Source organism: Aphelocoma coerulescens, chromosome 1A, assembly GCF_041296385.1.
Source record: "Aphelocoma coerulescens isolate FSJ_1873_10779 chromosome 1A, UR_Acoe_1.0, whole genome shotgun sequence".
NCBI lineage: Eukaryota > Metazoa > Chordata > Aves > Passeriformes > Corvidae > Aphelocoma > Aphelocoma coerulescens.
Window position 1 is genome coordinate 36,577,554 of NC_091014.1, and position 18,092 is coordinate 36,595,645.

Below are 18,092 nucleotides of genomic sequence, written 5' to 3' on the forward strand. Positions count from 1 at the left end.
TTGGCCCAAAGTTATTTCCTTGTCAAACAAATTGATGTTTTAGCCCTCTTTGATGAGGAAAGAGCAGTCTGCCAGAGATGATGGTTCCAACATACTTGGTTTCCATGTTCCCCATGGTCTTTAGAGTAAGATCTGTATACTTGTTAGTAACAAGTAAAACCATGTTTGACTTTTTGTAGTAAAATGTGAATTAATTATATTTCCCTAGTAGAGTAAAATGATTTTTTCCCCCCCAATACAGTAATGCTGGTGAAAGAGGTGATAGTATAGAATGTGGTATGGTCAATTTCAACACAGTTTGAAAGCCTGATTCTCAGATTTAGAATTTTCTTTCAAAGGCTTCTATTTCTGTATACATTTTTAATCTCGGAAACAAACCAAGTGTTACAATTTGATCGCGTGTCTTCAGATCAGCAATAAAATGTGATATTTTAAAACTCTGCATGGATTAATCAATAAACAGGTTCACAATAACTACCCAGGAATTCCAGTAGTGCTATACAGTACTATTCAGCATTTTAAAATTTGCGTTATTTTCTTTAAAGTTAACAATAAAAATGAGGGTGTGTTAGAGCTGTACTGAAGAGTATGCTCTCAGTCTTTTCTAAAATCAAATTGTAGTTCAATTGTAAGGCCACAGGCTTGTGATTGTTGAGGATGCATATTGGTTCTCTGAAGGTGTTTTAGCAATTCTGGGCTGTCTTTGATGAAAGTTTCCACCCCTCTTACGCTGTCGCAGTGTATTGTAGGCAGAGAAGTTTTCTCAGGCGAGTAGAAAGAAGACTGTATGAAAGCAAAATAGCAGCATCTTCACCCACACCATAAGATAATTCAGTAGTTTGTGAAACACTGCTAACTTTGAAAAGATATTCTGGATCTTCTGTCACATTAAACAGCCTTGTGAATCTGGTTACAAAGGACTGATTTTTATGTAGCTTGTTTAACTTGTGTGCTGAGTGAAGACCAGTCAAATAGGAGTGCATTTAATATAAATCCTTTTTTGACAACTTCAGATTCAGCAGTATCCCACAGTTGAGAATTTAGGTGATATCTGTAGAAAATGTTCTTTCCTCAGTATTATGCATCTAGTTCTGACTTGGTTAAATTGCTGAGCTAGATGTAGGATGATTTTCTTTCTAGAATGTAAAGTGTGAATGGTTTTGAAGCAGTAATTTGCATTTCTTATCTCACTGGTTCTTTTTAAAGACTCACCCTGTAGTCTGGGAAGATCAAAGAGAAATAAACAACAATATGAGTCTTTGATACAGATTTCTTTTTAACTGTAAGCTGGGTTTTTTTTCCCCATGCAAGTTAATTTTTTTTCTTGCCTTCTGTAAGTTTGTTTGAAGTGTGCTTTTTAATAGTTCCTCATCTTCATGTAGTTATTTTTGCAGAACTGAAGGACTGCAGCATTAATGGTTAGTCTAGCACACACAGTTGTCTTTTCTGCTTCCTTATTGGCTATGGCTGGGAAGTCTCCAGTAATGCCTTTAAGACACACGCAGTAGTAATGTTTCTAATAACTGCCAAGCTTTTTGCTTTGGGCATTCTTTATTTCTGCCTTGCCTAAAAAACCTGAGCTTAAATTTGCTTTACAAAAATAATGTCTTAGATTATGCTTCTCCTGAATCATGTCATGGAAACTTGCCCAGTGTTTGACAAATCCAGCTAAGCAGCCATGCGTAGTAGACTGCCTGGTGTTGTCTTTTTGTTTTTGTTAAGAAACTTCACTCATTTGCCTGAATTTTAATTTAATCTCTCCTAATCTTTCCAGTTGCAGGCAAAATGTTTTATGTAAGTAGTGGTAGGTGAACCTGGGGTAGTTTTACTTGCATGGTTAGTTGGACAACTCTTGACCTGAATATTAAGGTAACCTCCTCTTAAGATGTATTGATGCGTATGTAGCATCCCTTACAAATCAGGGAAGTAAGCCAAAGGAAATGTTGACATTTCCTCTGCATTTATAGGAAAAGTTGCAACTTTTTTTTGAGTTTTTAAGCATTTTGCATCAGAATCTTCCATTTCCTGATAAGAACCATACTTTATATGGGAAATACTTTAAACCAACACAAAATAATTAAATTTTGTTTCCCCCTTTCTTTTTTTAACCTCTTATTTTTTCCTTTTATTTTTTGTGTTCAGTTTTTTTGTATTCCTTTCTTCTTCTCATGCCTCCATCTGTAGCTATTTTCCTGCTGCCTTTTTGGTGTTTGGTTTGGTTTTTTTTTTTTTTTTTTTTTTTTGAGAAAGAGATAGGTCACTGTGTGCAGAATAGTAACTAGCAAGTAAGATTTGAATAGAATTTGAGAAATACCGTGTTTGGAAAAGTTCCCATCATTTAAGTGGTACCTTTCAAAGTAGTTGTGTATGGAAAGCAAAAAAATCCAAATGACAAGCTAGGCTAAAAATTAATGAATATATTCAAAGTTAAAGCCAGATAAAAGAAGGGTAGGATAATGCCTTTGATACTAAATGATTCTAGAAGAGTCCCTAAATTCTCATCTAGTCTAGGAGCTGAAGTCAAACAGGACTCTTTACCTTATAGAAAAATCTATTGCCAATTTCACTGCAGAAATTGAGAGCAAGACCTAATCCCAGCATGCTACAAGGCAAGATGCAGCTTCCCACATTGTTGTATGCAACATTACTTGAATCATGAAGACTTTGGAAGAATACTAACCACCTTCCAAAAACACAAGGGAAGCTTCCATTCGGGCCTTTTTTTGTGACTCTCTTGTGACTGGCCTCCCACAGTTTTCTGAAGGCAGCTATTTTTTACTGGCTTGTGGAGGTTTTCAGAGCAAATCATTGTTAGGTTGTATTTGAAGTCTTACTAGTGATAGTCTTGGCTCTTGCATTTCAGGAATGAAATGCCTTTCTTGGTGGGGGGAAGAGGAAAAAGAGACGGATGGGGATGAGAACGGAGTTAGGGCCAAAAAAAGTTTGGAAGGTCAGAATTGGCTACTTCTCTTTCTTTTGCTTTATGTCTACATTGTTCTCTTTCTGCAAGAGATTCCAGGGTTTAATGGATGCAGAAGGGGAGAAGAACTTTCTTTCAAATTTCTTATCAGCTTTTTTCAACTTCTCTGCAAAGTACCCCAGTTTATCCTCAGTATGGATGAGATTGGGCATATGTAACCCTTCTACTGCCAAATCTGTGTTAAAATCTTACTGTAAAAATGGTTATGGTCAGACCTCCACTCAAATTTTAGTGGTGTAGTCACTAACATTCGGAATTTCATTAAGTTGCTTTAATTTTATTTATATATCTGCATAAACAGGGCAAGGATATAATTAAAGTATGATTTTGGAAACATTGTAAGGAGATATTTGGAAGACAGTATTTGCAGTAAAATAATGTTTTAAGATTTTAGAATTGCAGATTGTCCTGAGACAGTGCTTTCTGATTTTTCTTAATTAATTTTTTTATTTTTTAAAAAGGATTACTTTAAGTATATTTTAAGGAATGGGTAGATGAACTGGTGTTCTGTCTGCCCCAGTAATTAATTTGATCTATATTTTATCTGAATACAGCCTTTTATACTTCCAGGAAAAAAAAGGTTTTTTTACTTCTGGGTATTTTGGAAATGTTCGTGTTTAGCTTAGGTATACATTAGATTGGGCTGGTATTATTCTGTACAGCAGGAAGAAACAGCTATATATGCATAGCATTAATTTAATTGTTTTTAGTGTTAAGATGACTATTTTGAAAGGCTTTGTTTAGCAAAGGTTTTATGCTCCTCTGATTATTTGCTTTTATTTTTTGTCCCCCCTCTCTTGTGGTATTAGCTTTAAAAGGCCAAGTTACTACTCTAAGTCAGAATAAATAACTTTCAATTTTCCATAGGAGCTGAAGTTAAAAGATGAAGAATGTGAAAGGCTTTCTAAAGTGCGAGATCAACTTGGACAGGAATTGGAAGAACTTACAGCTAGTCTGTTTGAGGTTTGTTGGAGTCTTCGATGTGATATACTTAAGGGAAGCTGAGCCAGATGTTTTATGTAGAACCAGTATATTGTATGCTGAACTTTTCTGCAATAGGCATATAAAGGGATTTGTGTCCTGAAGACTTGGGTGTGTTGAAGTAGAGGCTTAACAGAAAGTAGCAGACTTTTCACTTAGATGCGAGATACTTATTGAGCTTGTCAATCTGCCTAGACACAAAATGAAGAAAATAAGGAAAATATATCAGCTTATTTTTTGGCGTAACTATTTTGAGACAGCTTCTCTGTCTGACAACAAGGCTATCTAGATAAGAGCTAAATTTGGGGTTGCCATGGTGACTAAATAAAAAAATAACGTAGTTCCAGATGAATGGAGGTAGCAAGTACATAACTTAACCATGCTTTCAGCTTCTGAATTTTGGGTCTGGCAGCATGCTTCACCCACGGACTTCAAAAGAAATATTAGTGCTGAGTGATGCACCGGGGTGAAACCTGGTTACCAAGTGAGAGGCCTGAACTTTAAGTGGGACCATTGCATTTGAGGAAAAGGCAGTAGTACCAGCAAAGATTGTGAGATTGTATTACACGGAAAAAAAAATGCTAAATCTGTAACTTGACGTAGGATCAGTTCTCATTTTATCTTAGGATTAGATAGAGGAATCCTTTGGGCCTAAATTGTGGTGTCTTTAACTGTCAGAATAAATTTCATAATCCATGGGTGATTTATACATTTACTAAATCATAAGTATAGGCTTTCAGCATATGCTTAAGGATACAACATTAGGTATGTTTTAGAAGCAGTGTTTAAACCTGTGAAGTTGTATAAAAGTGCTGTTAAACATTTGAAAATACTGACATTCAAAATCAAATTACAAACTACATCCTGGTAGGGCAAGGTTACTTAAAATATTGAGCAGTTCCTTTGTGTAAAAAAAAATAAAACAGAAGAGTGGAAGGGTATTGTGTAAAAAAAAATAAAACAGAAGAGTGGAAGGGTATTTTTTAGCATAAATACTTGTGTATGCTGGGGGGAGGAAAATGTCGGGTAGGTATTTTAACTGTGGAAGAATAAAAAGAAAATTATCAGTGAAATTTTATATTTATGACATTGCATTGCTTAGAACAGTGTATCAATTTGTTAAAAATATGTTTGAAATACAGTTTATTAGTAATAACAGTTTGAGTTTGAATTCTCCAGACTGTTATAGGCATGTTACCCAAGTTTTCTTTTGTGATTTGATTTCACTGAGAGACTCTAACAAGACATAGTGGTGAGGTTTACTGATTTTTTGCACTGGGGTCTGCAGCCCTTGAATTCATGTTTAATTTTGACTCCCACTAATTTCATCAGCCATATAAATGGATATGCTAGGTCTTGCTAGGTTGTTGCATCCCAGTGGAGGATTGAGACTTGTTTTGCACAGCTGGGTGCATATATTACATTATTACACTGTAATAGCACAGTAACATGCTTTGCTTTCAAAGGTGCATCACTAAGAGGAAACTGCATGGTCAATGTTAAATGTATTTGTACACATTGTATAAATGTGTATGTTCCCATTCCTGCATGTGTCTTGTTACTTACTAGAATTTTACAGCCCCATATTATACAGCTGTGTTTGTATGCCAGTGGGAGCCAGATCTTTTGGTATGAAGATGTATGAACTTTTTTGTTTTATTTATATAGTGTCCAGATGTGCTAGGCGCTTTACAGATATGAAAAGGATCCTATCCCAAGTAATTTGGTTGATGGCTCTGATATTTCAATTTTTGTTGCCTTCAGTAAGTACCATGTGAGAACAGGAATTTGATCGTAGGTGCAAATTGCTGGATCAGAGCCTAAACAAATACATTTTACAGACAAAAGGCTTAGAGGTATGAGGTAAAAGGATGTTTGAAAAACCCTCAGTCCTTTTATGCTTCCTTCTTTATTGGCTTAGCCTTGTTTCTTTACTTGGATTGTTTTATTAGTGCTTTTTCCATTCTACTTAAGAAATGTTTATTAAATGATGAACTGTTTTTATGCTGTTGTTTTGTCTCTTATTGACGACGAGAATTTAGGCTTCGTAGTTGTTTGACTGGTTTCCTTTGTGCAGAAATTTACAGTTGTCTAAAACTGGTTGTTCTGGCTACAAGAAGGGAGAAGTTCTTTTGAATGTGCTACTGTGCCTATGTTGCTTTTGTTGCTACTGGCTGAGTCTTTCTCTTGGGGGTCAAGGAACTTGTCAGCCACCAAAGCGTGACTGGAGCCTGGTGTTCCTGACAGGTATTGTTCCTGCTGGAGGGGGGTGGGTGGAGTTGCTGAATCTGGGCTCAGAACCAAGGAGAACCGTAGGTGCCAGTGATGAATCAAAATGATAGATTTGTAGGGATTTTTTTTTAATGTAGCTATTTCATTTCAGACTATTGCACAACTTAATATTCACAAGTAGTCTTCATGAAGCAAAAGTATGTCATTAGTTGTTGGGTTTTTTGTAAATTTGTGTGAAGCATTTACACTAGCTAAACATCTTTTATAGGAAGCACACAAAATGGTTAAAGAAGCAAATGTCAAACAAGCTGCAGCAGAAAAACAGTTAAAAGAAGCACAAGGAAAGGTGAGTTTTTCCCAGCTTGTTTTGTCTTTTCACATGGTTTTAAATCTGAAATGTGAATCATAAAGATAGAGCATTACCTGTATACATTTTTAGAATATATACCTCAGTTGTTTTGTGTTGCTTGACATATGCTTAGCAAACACCCATGGATGCGGTGTTTCTGTCATGTCAGCCAGCAAGGTGCATAGGCAGCCAATGTTACTACAATATGCAGTTGCACAGACATCTGTGTGTTAGTACTGTTGGAAGATGAAGTTTTGATTTGCACCAAGATAGCCAGAGATGATGTTAATTGATTTAACATATTTATAAACTAATACATTTTTGTTTGTTAATGACTTTATTCCCCCTGCCCCATGAAGATTGATGTCCTCCAGGCTGAAGTAGCAGCATTGAAAACACTAGTACTGTCTACTTCACCAACATCTCCAACTAAGGAATTCCAGTCTGGTGGAAAAACTCCTTTTAAGAAGGGCCATGCAAGAAACAAGAGTACAAGCAGTGCTATGGGTGGCAGTCATCAGGACCTTACCATGGTGCAGCCAATTGTAAAAGACTGTAAAGAGGTAACGTTCAAGGATTGTTCTCTTTTTGCTGATAAACTGGCTTTATTGTTTTGTTTTACAAGAAATATGGTATATATTAATCTTCATTTAATGTTTACAATCTTAGACACGTTTTTCATTAATGAAAGAGCTTCCTTTACATACCAATAGGAGGTGTTTTTTCCAAGTCTTGTTTACCTTTAAGTCATTAAGGGAAGATAAGTTTTCATATATTGGAATTGCACATGGTAATTAAAAAACCCCAAACAATATAACTGGATGATATGTCCTGGTGGCTTTTTTATGAAGTCCATCACTAAAAGTTCATAGGCTTTCATAAGCATTGTATGAACTGTCATAGAAAAGAGGAAGAGTAATGTTATAGATTGGTAACAGGTGAAAGAGGCCAGGGAAAAGATGAAATCAGTAATTTATTAAAGAACAGGTGAAGAGTCACTGGAATCCTGGGGCCTGTGTGGGTGTTTTTTTGGTATGGTTTGGGGTTTGTTTGTTTGTTTGTTTTGGTTGGTTTGTTTGCTTGTTTTTTAAGTCTACTCGTGTAACTGAAAATGGGGAAATAATGAGGTGAGAGCTTGGTACTTGAGTCCTTGGAATGGTAGTAGTAAAAATTGACTAGAGTTGAGAAGGAGCTTATTTTACTGGGTGGTTAGTAGAACAGCAGATGAAATCCAAAAATCAATAAATGAGAAATGAGGCATCTAGGAAAAAAATGCAACTAGCAAGCTTGCAGTTGTGAATTTGGAAAGAGCTACATTGTACTGGGAAAAAAAAGATAGCGTCCTTGTTGATCACTGTCTGAAACCCCATCTCAGTGTTCAGTGATGGTCAAAGACCTACAGAGACTTAGAAGTCCTTAGGAAAGGAATAAATACTAAATAAAAAGTATTATATTGTAGGAACACGTAGTAAAAGTTTGTTTCTGTACACGCAGCTATGATATATTCCTCTCAGAAAGGAAATTGTGAAAATACAAGGAAGTGTGACATATACGGTCAAACTTACTGGAAAGATTTCTGTGTAGAGAGATAATTTGAGGTAGAAGAAAAATCTCTGCAATCTCAGGTGACATGGGGAAGATGAGTGATGAACAATTATTAATGAATTAATGAAAGCTCTGAAAGTTAAAAGGAAAATAGTTTTTAGTACATAATGAAACATTGTCATGAGGAAGTAAGATTAAAAATATGTTCGAAATAAAGTCATGCAAAGTGACAAAAGAAAAGCTTGTCAAGGTATATAGAAGATAGGACATTTGGCTTAGAGAGCTTTTTTAGCTAGGAGTTTTGAGGCTGTAAAAGAATACACATCACTGTCTTTTCTCTCTTCAGCCAGCTCTGTGGCTACTGACTATTGTCAGAGGGGTAATATGCTGACTGGATCTTTATACTTTATTTTTCCAGTCATCATTAACTGCATTTGTACTAGACACCATTTTACTATAAACTTAGAAAATTAAGGCATCTTCCAGTTTGTGTTTCATACTCAAACTTAAAAAAAAAATCAGATGATTTACGACCTGCTTGCCCACTTTCAGTGGTATCCAGGATATTTTCCTTACGAAAACTGAATCCTTGTTGCCCCTCAGCAAACAGGAGAACTGGGATGGAATCTGGTTACTTTGTAAGCGTCTGACCGAGGTCATGACTCAATGAATTCTTTAAGTGTTGTGCAAGAGTGAGAGATGGGAGAAACACGTTTTACCTCAGTTTCTCATGGAGAGAACATGGTGATTATGAAGGACATGCTGCAGAAGAGCCAGTCTGCCTGACACTTTCTTTAGTTCATTCTCCTTCTTGTTGGCTGCATAAGCAGACACTTTGAGGCTGCTCAGGACTGCTCAAACTGGTGACTTTTTCTTCCAGTGACAGCCTAGGGAATTACTAAGAAGCACATGGGTTTCCCACCCACTGGGACTTGAGTATTCTTATTTCTCTTCTGAGTAGGGGTATTAATGGAATGTAGAATGGGGTGAAAAAAGCAAGAGTTGCCTTTGGCATGGTAGGCAGGACATTGTTTTAAGCAGGGGAGGCATACCTTCCCACCTGCTCCTGTTATCCAGTGCTTTATTTACTGGTTTTATTTATAATTGCTCTAAGGTAAATTTTTTTTGCATTTCTGGGAGCTTGGGTCTGAAACCCTAGCTCTGTCGCCTTCTTGCTAGTTGTTCTTGCCACTGCGTTGTTACTCTTTGAATCTCATTCTTTTGATTCTGAGTGACTTGACTTCAAAAGGGGATCAAGAGTACCTTTGCTCAGGGCTGTGTGTTGGCCCTGAGCCAATAGCTTTGAACCCTTTTGCAGAGTCTAGAGCTTTGTGTTTTGGGATGGAGCTGGGTGTAAATAGGTCAGCTCTCAGATTTCTTTGTGGAATGTAGACAGAGTCAAGAGTGGCTGTCTGTCCACCCTAAATTGCAGTGGAGCTAAAAAGGTGCCAACATCCCAGAGAAATATTTCCTAGCATGTGGTAATAACCTTTATGATAAATAGACATGTCTAATGAATTTGGACATTAAGAAGATTGAGATAAGCCAGATCTTAAGCAGACAGGTAGCATCCCCTCAAGAAGGGGATCTCACCAGAAGTGTTGATAAATGCATCAGTGTTGTTCAAAGAGCTATTTTGCTGATGTAATATTTACTGTAATGAAAGCATAAAAAAAAATTAACTGGAATTATTATTACATTTGATTGTATATTTAATTTCAGGTAATTGAAACTGGTATCTAGTGAAAGCCTAAGTTAAGGCAGGGAGGAGATACACGTGTATCATGCATTGTAGATTGAAAAGGAAGAACATCAAGCTATGGTCACTGAACAGTTTTTTTCAAGGCAGCTTCTTTATAAACTGTAGGTTTGGGTAAAATTGAGTAAATCTAGAAAATAACAAAGTTAATAAGAAATGCATCTTAATTTTTAGAATTCTAGACTACAAATCAAAAATTGATGTTTTTCAGCTGGTATCTCTTGATTGTATTAATTTTAAAGCCAGGCCTGAGGTGGGTTTTAAGTTATGGGAAATGTTCCCTTAGGAAGTAAGTTACACCTATTGAATTCCATTTGCACAATGAAGTTGGTGGCTTAGCAACCAGAACACTTACAGATTAGCTTAATTAAGGTAGTTGTTCCTGATTGTACCTGAGCATAGTGCAAGTGGCTCTAATGAAAAACAAATTTTCCAGTCTAATTTTTGTAGGTTACTTTTCAAGGAAAAAAAGAAAAATAATGAAGTTTAACCAAAAACCCCTGAAAGTGATGAAAGAACCCCCCAAAGCATATATGTAAAAGAATGGCAAAGTGCTGAGAATTCAGAGAAGGCGTAATGCATGGGGAATGAAAAAGAGACTGAAGTTGGTTCAAAGCAGCATACTGATCTTTTAAATAGGATTAAAAATCAATTTTTAGTATATGCTATTTCCCCATTTCATGATCTTATCTGTATTATTTGTTTTTAATTGTACAAAATTTTAAATTCACATCCTGGCTTATGTTTCTACTGCAGTGTCCATCCTTTCTGGAGTTTTGTGCGTATAGGTCTGCTGTAGTTCAAGAAGGGGATTTAACAGGGGAAAAGGTGCTGAAGCAGACTGTCAAAACCAGTCTGAGGATCGTGTTGTGGGGAGCCAGGATGGTGTTGCATATCCCTTTGGGATTGGAGTTAGGTTTATATGTTGGATTAGGAGTATATGTCAGAAACACTCACCCCCACTCTGGTTTATGTCCTGCAGCAGTGTTGGAGCCCATGAATGAGATCTTTCTCAAGTAACCCTAAAGCAGACAATGTGCTCTGGGAGCACCTCTGTGTGCTCTGGCTGTTAGTGGGTAGCAAGCCCATGGGACAGGCTGCCCCATAATGGAAATGGATTTTTAATAGCAACCTAGTATCCATCTCTGGACCACCACTCTGGGTAGGTGCCATTCTGCTGCTAACTGATCTCAGCATGGAGATGACAAAACAAGTTGTTTCCAAAGCACGTACAATTACCTTTTCCTAACACAGAACAGAGTTTATCCTAGCATGATTTAATAGGTAATTTTAGTATTTCCTCTTTGACTGGAGGAGCTGTGGGGCTTATAAATCATTCCTAGTGAGCATCCTTGCCTTTCTGTTTGTAGGGAGGTATAGGAGAGGGTTTTGGCATAAAGGTGAAAAATGAAGAGTAACAGTGTACTTTTAGTTGAATTGTACATTGACTTCCTGTTTCCTTAGTGTATTCAGTGTGTTAGTCTATTTTCTTTTTGTGTTTGGATAGCAGCATGTTTGGGTCAGATGCAGCATGAACGTGTAAAATATCTAGGACTGCAGTTGTTTTCTTTGAATTTCTCTGCTTTTCTTGACTCATATAAATAGAGGCGGACTAAAATACTGTAATGAAGATCCATGAAGATGGAAACTTTTCTGGCTCTTCATAAGTTTTTCAAAGCTATCTGTAAGCTTAGGAAATGGGGGAAAAGTAATTAACTTGTCCCTGGTGTAGTGGTAACGGGTAGATGCATTATCTCTGTGTACTGAAAATTGTATGTTTTGATTTGCTTGAATTTACAGGCTTAGGAAAGTGGATTTAAGAAAGTATTCATAGCTGAACCATAATAACATTCTTTCACATTACAATAGGAAGCATTTTAATGCTTATTATTTACCTGTGGATATTTGCAAATGGTAGACACTAGTGTGATAATTACATTACTAAAATATGTGAATCTTTGTGTGTTCTAGGCTGACCTGTCTCTGTACAATGACTTCAGGTCTTGGAAGGATGAGCCTACTATGGACAGAACATGTCCTTTCTTGGACAAAATTTATCGGGAAGATATTTTTCCATGTTTAACCTTCTCCAAAAGTGAGGTAATGGAAATGGTCTTAATGTGGTCACTGACGTCTTCCCCTTGAATATGTTACATGGAGCCAAAAGACTACTATATTGTTTTCAATATGAAGTTTAACCATTTTTGTTTCATTGGTGTGTGACAATTTACAGTGAAGTCCTAAAGTTTGGCCTGGAGTATTGAAATGACCACTTTTTTTCTTCACTATTCTATTCCATTAATGCTCTTCCAGATATGGCCTTTTTAGATCTACTTCTTCAAATGTTACTCCTGTCTGTCTGATGTTTGTAGGGAGGGATGGAAGTTTTCTTCCTGATACTTCAAATACAGTGTAAAAGTCATGTTCTGTCTCTTGTTTATATAGGGGGCAGTAGAGACCAATATATTTAATTTTATGGACTGATTTTCTCTCGTATCAGTCAAAGCAGACTGCAAGCACAGTCTGGGCCTTTTCTTGAAGAGAGGTTTGAGTTACAAGAATTAGACTTTGGGATTTAAGATTCAACAGGGGCAGTTTGTAAATACGGTTTTAGAGGAATCAAACTGAGACTTTTTTCCTTGTGTTATTCCTACACATTCTCCCATACAGAAGAAAGACTGGAGTTTTACCTATCCTGGGAATAACATGGAACTGATTACAGATCCAACTGCTTTACTTAGTTTTTGTTCTTAAGCAGCATTTACAGGCTGTAGTTGTAGTATCAGTCAGTAGGGGAAAGGGATCCTATTCTTAGATTTTTATTAAAAAAGGATAAGAAATTTTAAAGTCTTAAGAATTAATACTCTTTCCCAATAAAGTTAAACACCTCACATAGAAAATCCTACATTTTCTTCGTAATGTTTATCTGTCGTTTTCAGGAGGTGTTATGTTCTTTACCCATGCTTTTTATCTACTGTTACTTTCTGGCCATAAGCACATGCAATCTTCTAGTTAATTGTACACCAGTTTGTTATGGTTGGTGTACAGCATCATATGAATCTCTCCCACTGAAAAGTTTGCTTGGTTACTATGGGAATTAAATTGCTTCTGCAGTATATGTAAGTAGGCCATCCTCTTGTCTTTTGCAGCAACTTAATTTGGATTTTGATCTTCACTGGTAATATAATTACTGTAGATGTGTATTGCCTCTTAAGGGAAGAGTGAGGCTTCTAGCACTTGTCAGTTACACGATTTATTGTTTCCAGATGCTGTGTGTAGTGACCAACTTCTCTTCTCACTTGGCTGTTGATAGGCTAGCGTGCAGTTAAGCCAAACAATAATTTACACACGTCTTGTGTTTTTGAATAATTGAAAATGCAGTTATGTGAATGATTGAAGTATTACATTAACTCTCAGTAGCCCCTTGTGTGTATGTGTAGTGTTTTGCTTTTGGGAGATGTCAGAGAGTATTTCATATTAATTACTTCAATAGTAACATTCTGGTCTTAATTAAATTACAATAGAAAAAATATCTTTATTACTTAGTAGGAAGGAACCTTGGCACAAAATTATTTCAATAGTAACATAGGTTGCACCTTTTTTTAAACCAAGTAATGGCTGTTACTTGAAACAGTGGTCTTGGGCAAGTGTTCAGTCCAATCAAGCAAAAAGGTCAACTTTCCAGTGTCTTATGATTGTTTTTATAAAGAGTGAATGTAAAAATCCTGAGCAAAGCTGCACTTTAAGTGACTAGTGTTTGGAAGTTGCAACTGGCTTTTCTATATATTGTTCAATCTTAACTTGTTTGAACGCCTTGCTAGAGCTATCCTTAGCTGAAAAACAGTGACATAACGTTTACTTGTTTTATTCAAGATGAAGATGGATGCAGCATAATTTTGTGTTTTTCATAGAACACAATAAAATTAGACCAATTTTTTAAAATAAAGTTTGTGCCATATTCAGTCTCTGGCAAGAACACAGCCTGTACAAATACATGTGCTATTTGGGTGTATGAGGAAAGGCTGAAAATACAGTTAGTATTTTAAACATGCTTGACTACATTCCTGGCTGTAAAGGAAGTTAGCTTGCCTCAGGGAAGGCAGGGTTATTTGGAGGGCAGAATTTAAACAGGAGCTTGGAAATGGGACCTCTTGCTCATGATGAAAGTGAAAACCTATTTGTAATAGAATTTTTGTTTGGTGGATTGATCCCCCCCCCCATGTTCTTAGCTTCTTAGAAGAAGAAATATGTCCCTGCTTTGAGGCAATGGATGAAGCAGAGCTGTTTTTAACTGCTTTCTAAATTTCTCTTGCAGTTGGCCTCAGCTGTTCTGGAAGCTGTTGAAAACAACACTCTGAGCATTGAACCTGTTGGCTTGCAACCTGTTCGATTTGTGAAAGCTTCTGCAGTTGAATGTGGGGGACCAAAGTATGTTGAGCTAACACAAGGGGATAATCTTGATTGATTTGAGATCTCTTGGCTTGAGAAAATTGCTATCAACTGTTTACCTCAGTCAAATTTGTCTGTCTTAATTTCCTAAAATCTAAGACTTCAAGATTGTTATTACAAATTTGATGGGAAAGTAAGCAACTAATAAATGAAACTTCAAAAAAACCCTAAGAACAAACCTTGCCTTTTGGGGAGAGCTGTTTGCTTGACTTTTGATGCACTGACCCCGAAAGTAACCTTCACCTCTTTGGAGAAGACCATTCTGATATTTAAAACAGATGCTTTTGAACTAGGACCTCTCAGCTGGAAAGCATCATGAAAACAATAGGTATTGAAATAGTACAGGCTGGGTTTCTGAAATCTGGAGTACTTGTGGCATAAAAAATTTAGGACGTACGTAAGATGCTGGCAAAGGTAGCTGAGGTATTGGAGAAATACAGAGAGTGTTAATCCTCTGAATTTGAGCAGGAGGAATGTAAGTGGGAATGAAGATGAATAAGAGTTTGAACGTAAAGTAGGAAGTATGCTTGAATGACAGGAAATTTATTTAGAGATTCTGGAATGGTCCTAGAGGAATGCGAAACAAGACTTGTCAGGTACTGATACAAACACTGAAGTGAGGTGGGAGGGACTTGCCTGAGGCACTAGAGCTTTGATGATGTGGAGAAGGAAAGGGGTTGTAGGATGCCTTAGTGTATGTCAGAGTAAGGAAGGAAGGTCAGTCTGGAGATTAATCTGGAGCCTTCCAAATCTTGAGAAAGACTTGTCTTTTCTGTTGGAGGTATTTTAGACAAATTGACAATTTACTCTATAATATTTGATTCGAGAGAGCTCAGTTTTACAATAGAAAACTTCCATTGAAATGTTTTCATCTGACTCTTAAGATTTTTTTCTTTCTCATTGCCATTGCTTTTTAATCCTTTTTTTTCCTCTGTTGAGTGGAAGAGAATCTACAATTAACACATCTCAAAATTCTTTCTCTTTAAAGAAGCTGTGTAAAATGAAAATTGTGTTTTATGACTTAGTCTTTGATCCTTTCTAGCCTACAAAGTTCAAGCATTCAAATATTCTTCAACTTCTCCTGTCACTAGAACACACACTTTTAGAGCTGTAGCAGCCTGTCATCAGAAGGGCCCACACCAGTAATGGAGCTACTCAAGTGGTAGTGAATTCCTATCCAAGATTTTCCACTGGAAGCTATGTTCCATGAAAGCAGTAGAGAATCTGGACAGTAAGAAACTACTGAAACAAGTAATGTGTCATTAAAGAACAATTGGCAAATGGATTTATAGTCATTGTGGTTCAAGCAACTTCACTGCATTTTGATGTGATGAAACACTTAACCAGACACGAGATTCAATTTCATTATTCAGAAATTTCTGGAGATTTTTAACCTGTATTCTCTAGCGTAGGATAACTTTCAAATCAGAGCTTAGAAAATCCTTAAATATTTGCAAGATAGAGATTAGTGTTTTGAGATGACAATGCACAATTTGTAATTTAGTTATTTTAGGTATATCAAAAGGTTAGGCAAATTCTTTTCTCCCTTTTCCAACTCTTCTGTACCGACAAAAACTTGTAGATAAGTAATAGGTAAGAAATATGCAGTATTTAAGTGTAATTTAACAGCAGTTGTGCTTTGCCTTACATATTATTGTTATATATCATGGCACTGAATGGGAAACAGGTGTTCCAGTTTTCCCTGAATTGGCATAGCGGTTGCAGGTTTTTATTTTCATACGGTGCAAAACACTTTTTTAATTGAAACTGTCTTCTTAAATGGGTAACATAATACAGATAAACTGAAAATAAATTATAACGAAAGCTAGAGTAATGTTTTTAAAGAAGTCATTTTGTTGTGCATTTGTGTGGGGGAACAGATGCATAAAATAGTGGGTAACTGCCCGAATAGCACAGTAAGGAGCGGAGGACAGAGAGCTGTGGTAGTAGTGCAGAAGGGTTCTTAATATTCAGAATTTCCTGAATGGTGCCTGTGATGGTGTGCAGTAAGTGCTGCCTTAACAAAAGACAGCTGGGTTTCCCCAGAAGATTCAAATAATTGTCCCTATGGGGAACAAAGCGCTGAGCTGCATGTGCCGTACAGCATGAAACTGAGTCGCTGGCAGAAACCCTCAGCATTTAACTGGTGTGATGGAAGACAACATAGAGAAGGCAATTATGTAACCAGAAGGAAAAAGGGGTTTTATTTTCCTAGCATTGAAGGTTTGTCTTCTGACAAAAGCTAGACTGAAACTGTGATCCAGCTTGCTTCAGCTAGTATAGGATTTCTTGTATCAATGAACTGCTGTCAGTCATCATAAATTGCCATGGAAAATCATATACAGAGTTCAAATTTCTCCTGTTTTACACGGTTCTGTGGACCAGCTGCAGTCAATTTAAAAGGGCCCATGAGCCACTGTTCAGAACACAGAAGCTTAGTAATTTTTGTTTCACTTTTGAAAGGCAAATTGTTCTTAGACTCCCTAATTTCATGAGGTAGAAATGGGAGAAAGAACCAGCAGCTTTTAAAATTAATGAAACAGTGGTTGCCATGACAACCCAATTCATCTGAGATGCTGTAATACAGACATTCTGAATAAATCAAATTCTTCTCATCTTTAAAAATTCATTGTTTTCCTAAATTGTTTTTTATTTTTTTTGGGAACAATTTGCGGTGACTAATGACTTTTCCTGAATACTGCATAGTTGCAATACACCAGAAGTAAATTTGATTATTTTACTCTCACTTTTTGTAATGGTAACGAAAAGAATTATTGCCAGACAGCCTATTTTCCTTTGTCCCAAAAGATTTTATACTCTGAATGTAAAATACGATTTCAATTTGGGCATAAATGCAAAGCTGGATTTAAAATGCATCTAAGAGAAGCTTCGAAGAATTGACTGCTCTTCTGTGGGGCTGATATTTTTTTTATAATGAAATACAATATCAAGCGGAACTTTAAAAAAATCTGTTTAAATGTTGGCATCAACTAATAATTAAAAAAATGTTTATTTGACATATCAAGAGTTAATTAAAGAAGTCCCACTGTGCCAGAGTTGTCAAGCCGACTTAAATTAGTGAATATGAAAGTGCATTCCCAGACCTGAAGAAAGTTTTAGAATTCAAAACAAGCATTATAACACACCAGTACTGAAATTAAATTAGGCCTTGTGGAACTAAAATAATTGACAACATAATGTAATAATTGCAGCTTTTAAAATGAATGTAGATACTCATCTATCTGTGCCAATATGAAGCAGTTACATTAACACCATAAACACATGCAGGTGTTTAAACATTAATGTCAGATTTGTTTATTGAATCATGTGACCTTTATATTTGTAGGAAATGTGCTCTCAGTGGACAAAGTAAGTCATGCAAGCATAGAATCAAATTAGGAGATTCAAGCAGTTATTACTACATTTCTCCTTTCTGTCGTTACAGGGTAAGTAGATTTACTGTGATTTAATTTTGTCTAGCAGTTATTTACTGGTTTTCCCTTACCTTTATACAAAATTATATTAACCACCATTATTTTTATATGAGTTTAGATCACTTCTGTGTGTAACTTCTTTACATATATTCGATACATCCAGCAAGGGCTGTTGAAGCAGCAAGATGGTGAGTAAAAAAATTGTGTTGGATGTACATAAAGAGATGTTTACATAGTGCCTGTGCCTAAAAGTTGCTATCTGTGCGCAATAGCTGTGACCTGACATTACAGGAAAGCCATCAGTTCATAGTCAGTGTTGTAATTTCAAGAATTTGTCTCCAATGAAGTTGCATTTTAAAACAA

The 18,092-nt window shown here is 36.3% G+C and overlaps 1 protein-coding gene across 4 annotated transcripts in view; it reads left to right on the forward strand.

Moving 5' to 3' along the window:
• The window catches only part of RAB3IP (RAB3A interacting protein), a 33,110-nt gene that overhangs the window by 12,093 nt on the left and 2,925 nt on the right, over positions 1 to 18,092 (forward strand). For 2 of the 4 annotated variants that reach the window (XM_068998952.1, XM_068998959.1), the window contains exons 4-10: positions 3,848 to 3,943; positions 6,462 to 6,539; positions 6,902 to 7,105; positions 11,818 to 11,946; positions 14,162 to 14,274; positions 17,642 to 17,741; positions 17,848 to 17,917. In XM_068998952.1, the coding sequence (XP_068855053.1) occupies positions 3,848 to 3,943; positions 6,462 to 6,539; positions 6,902 to 7,105; positions 11,818 to 11,946; positions 14,162 to 14,274; positions 17,642 to 17,741; positions 17,848 to 17,917 (790 nt within the window). The remainder of the gene's footprint in view (positions 1 to 3,847; positions 3,944 to 6,461; positions 6,540 to 6,901; positions 7,106 to 11,817; positions 11,947 to 14,161; positions 14,275 to 17,641; positions 17,742 to 17,847; positions 17,918 to 18,092) is intronic. The other 2 variants (XM_068998973.1, XM_068998968.1) reach the window with 2 other exon arrangements.